At 68.7% G+C, this 2,656-nt stretch overlaps 1 protein-coding gene across 1 annotated transcript; it reads left to right on the plus strand.

Annotated features, from left to right (window-relative positions):
• Positions 1–1,087: 1,087 nt before the first annotated feature.
• Positions 1,088–1,960, plus strand: GADD45B (growth arrest and DNA damage inducible beta). Its single transcript, XM_015826193.1, has 4 exons — positions 1,088–1,131; positions 1,250–1,351; positions 1,530–1,749; positions 1,847–1,960. Exons 1-4 carry the CDS (start codon positions 1,088–1,090, stop codon positions 1,958–1,960), a joined length of 480 nt encoding a protein of 159 aa, XP_015681679.1.
• The last annotated feature ends 696 nt before the right edge of the window (positions 1,961–2,656 follow it).

Below are 2,656 nucleotides of genomic sequence, written 5' to 3' on the forward strand. Positions count from 1 at the left end.
TTCTCTCCAGCTTCTCCCCCTGGGAAAAGGCCGGGCTGTCCACGCGGAGCACGGTGACTCAGTGGACGTCCTCGCACACGGAGCGCGAGCCGGAGTCTCCCGGCGTGGCTCAGCCGGGGAGCCGGGACGTCCAGGCCCGGAGGCGATGCGCCTCGGGAGCTCAGCGCTGGGAAGAAACGGGCCTCCTTCCCGTCCGGTTGCGCGTGAATCACAAGACCAAAGAAAGCGGTGACGCAACGCGCGTCGTGTGACCGGCCGCCCGGCCGCCGCGACCTCTCGCCCACTGCGGGCGGGAGGCGGGTTCGGAGCTGGACATTTCTGCGCGGGGGGGGGGAGCGCTGTGCCTGGGCAAAAGTGGAGAAAGGCCGAAGAAAGAGGGCGCCTGCAAGCAGAAGCCTCCCCCCCCCAGCCTGTTGCGTTTCCCCGAGTCTGCATGGGCATCTCCTTTAACCCCCCCCCCACCCACGGTCCGCGCAGGCTTTTCCCTCCTGCCAAGGACGTGGGCATCGGGGGTTCCTCGTGGTTTACCACCCAGTGTAAAATCCCCCTGGCTGACTCGACGCCCCGCCAAGAGACTAGGTCGCCCGGGGAGCGGGGGGAGGGGAGGGTGAGCTGCGCTCCGTCCTCGCCCTCCCTTCCGAGGAACTCCTCGAGTTCTACAAAACAGCCCCCCCCCCCTCGCGCGCGCTCCCCGGGCAGGAAATGCCGCTGCTGGGAAACTCAGCCGAAACTCAGACGCTTCTCGGCCCCGAAGGCAAACGCTCGCCTCTCCCCGTGGGATCCCTTCGCGGACCAATGGCGAAGCTCGCGGGCCGGCCTGCTTTGCCGGCGGACCAATCGCAGGCGGGAACGGACGGAGTAAGCCCGCCCCTCGGGTCAGATATATGAAGCGCTGCCGACCGCGAGATCCCGCAGAGTTTCGGTCGCCGCAGCCGGGGAGGATCCGCTTCGGGAGCCGCGCTTGCTTTCGCTTCCCCGCCTGTGGATTATTGGCCCGGTTCCGCTTTGCTCCGCCGGCCTGCTTTGCGGGAAGGCCGGAGCCGCGTCCCCGCTCTGCCCCGCGGGTGGACCGCAGCTCGCCCTCGACATGACGCTGGAGGAGCTGCTGCCTTGTGACAGCGCGGCCCACGGGTGAGTCCGGCGCCCCGGCCGCCTTGGGGGGGGGAGGAGGAGAGGGACGGGGAGGGGCCGCGCGGGCGAGGCACCGGGGCCGCCTCTGACCCCCGGCCCGGCCTTCCTTCCTTTCCAGGATGGGCTCGGTGGGCGAGGCGCTGGAGCGGCTGCTGGCGGCGGCGCAGAGGCAGGGCTGCCTGACGGTGGGCGTCTACGAGGCCGCCAAGCTCATGAACGCGTGAGTGGAGGAGCCCCGCCGTCCCCCGAGAGCGCGGGCGGGGGGGGGGGAAGGGAGGGACGGGGCCCGGGTGCAGCCGGCAACAGCCGCCCGCCCCGCGAGACTCGCCGGGTCCCGGCTGCCCGGAAGCCGAGCGAAGGCGGGCCGCCGCCGCTGACCCCGCCGCCCTTCCCCGCAGCGACCCGGACAGCGTGGTGCTTTGCCTGCTGGCGGCGGACGAGGCGGACGGGGAGGACATCGCGCTGCAGATCCACTTCACGCTCATCCAGGCCTTCTGCTGCGCCAACGACATCCACATCCTGCGCGCCTCCGGCCTGGAGCGCCTGGCGGCCGTGCTGGGCGAGGGGCCCCCGGGCGGCGGCGTGGAGCCGCGGGACCTGCACTGCCTGCTGGTGACGGTGAGCCGGGCGGCGGGGGCGCCTGCGGGGGGGGGGCACCGGGCGGGCGCGGAGGCCGGCCTGGAACTCACGGGCGCCGCTGTCTCCCTCCCCGCAGAGCCCGCACACGGACGCCTGGGGCAGCCAGGGCTTGGCGGAGGTGGCCAGATTCTGCCAGGAGAGCCGGTGCAACGACCAGTGGGTGCCCTACGTGGCTCTGCAGGCGCGCTGAGGCCCCTGCCGGGGTCTGGTGCGGAGCGTCATGTGTGCAGCAGTTGTGTCCGAAGGGAAGAATGTCGGTTCTGTAAAAATCACAATAGCGCCTGACTATCGGCGGGCGGGCGACTGAGCGGTGGGTGAGTCACGCGAGAGAGAGAGAGAGAGAGAGCGGAGCAGTGCCTGCAGAAGTTCTGGCTTGGCCCGGAGGAGGAGGAGGGCTGCGCTGCTGCTCCATCAGCTGACTGCTTCGAAGGAGGAGGCGGCAGGATGGCGGCTGTGGGACCGTGTGGGCGCCAGGCTCCCCGAGGGCGGAGACGCTGCTCTGCCCGAGTGCCAAGGGGGCTGCCTGCCCAGGAGAGACGCACAGTGATCAGCTGGAAAGCCGAGCTGCAGGGAGGAGGTTAGGCCTGGGGGGGGGGTGGAGGGGGCCAGGCGTGCTCCTCTCCCAGGACTCTGCCCCAGGAGGAGGAGCAGCAGCAGCGGAGGAGGCAGCCCAAAGTCACCTCCGGCTTGGGAGCTTGTGGGAAGAGGACGAGGACGGAGCTCTCCAACCTTCAGCTGTGGAGGATTTTTCTACTTTTAAAAAAAAACTTCCTGGTACTGACTTTTATTTATCTTGGAAGAAGATTTGCATATGTTTGTTTTCGACTTTTCTCCGAAGACGAAATTCTGAAGTTGCAGGAGCCAAATGCAAATTTATTCATGGATT

Source organism: Protobothrops mucrosquamatus, unplaced genomic scaffold (genome assembly GCF_001527695.2).
Source record: "Protobothrops mucrosquamatus isolate PMUCROS unplaced genomic scaffold, P.Mucros_1.0 scaffold2998, whole genome shotgun sequence".
Lineage (NCBI taxonomy): Eukaryota > Metazoa > Chordata > Lepidosauria > Squamata > Viperidae > Protobothrops > Protobothrops mucrosquamatus.

Excerpts from the sequence above, each read along its gene's own strand:
- GADD45B (XM_015826193.1), top strand. The coding sequence starts at position 1,088 with ATGACGCTGGAGGAGCTGCTGCCTTGTGACAGCGCGGCCCACGG. Across the intron at positions 1,132-1,249 it reads TGTGACAGCGCGGCCCACGG|GATGGGCTCGGTGGGCGAGG; the intron begins GTGAGTCCGGCG and ends CTTCCTTTCCAG. Across the intron at positions 1,750-1,846 it reads TGCACTGCCTGCTGGTGACG|AGCCCGCACACGGACGCCTG; the intron begins GTGAGCCGGGCG and ends CCCTCCCCGCAG.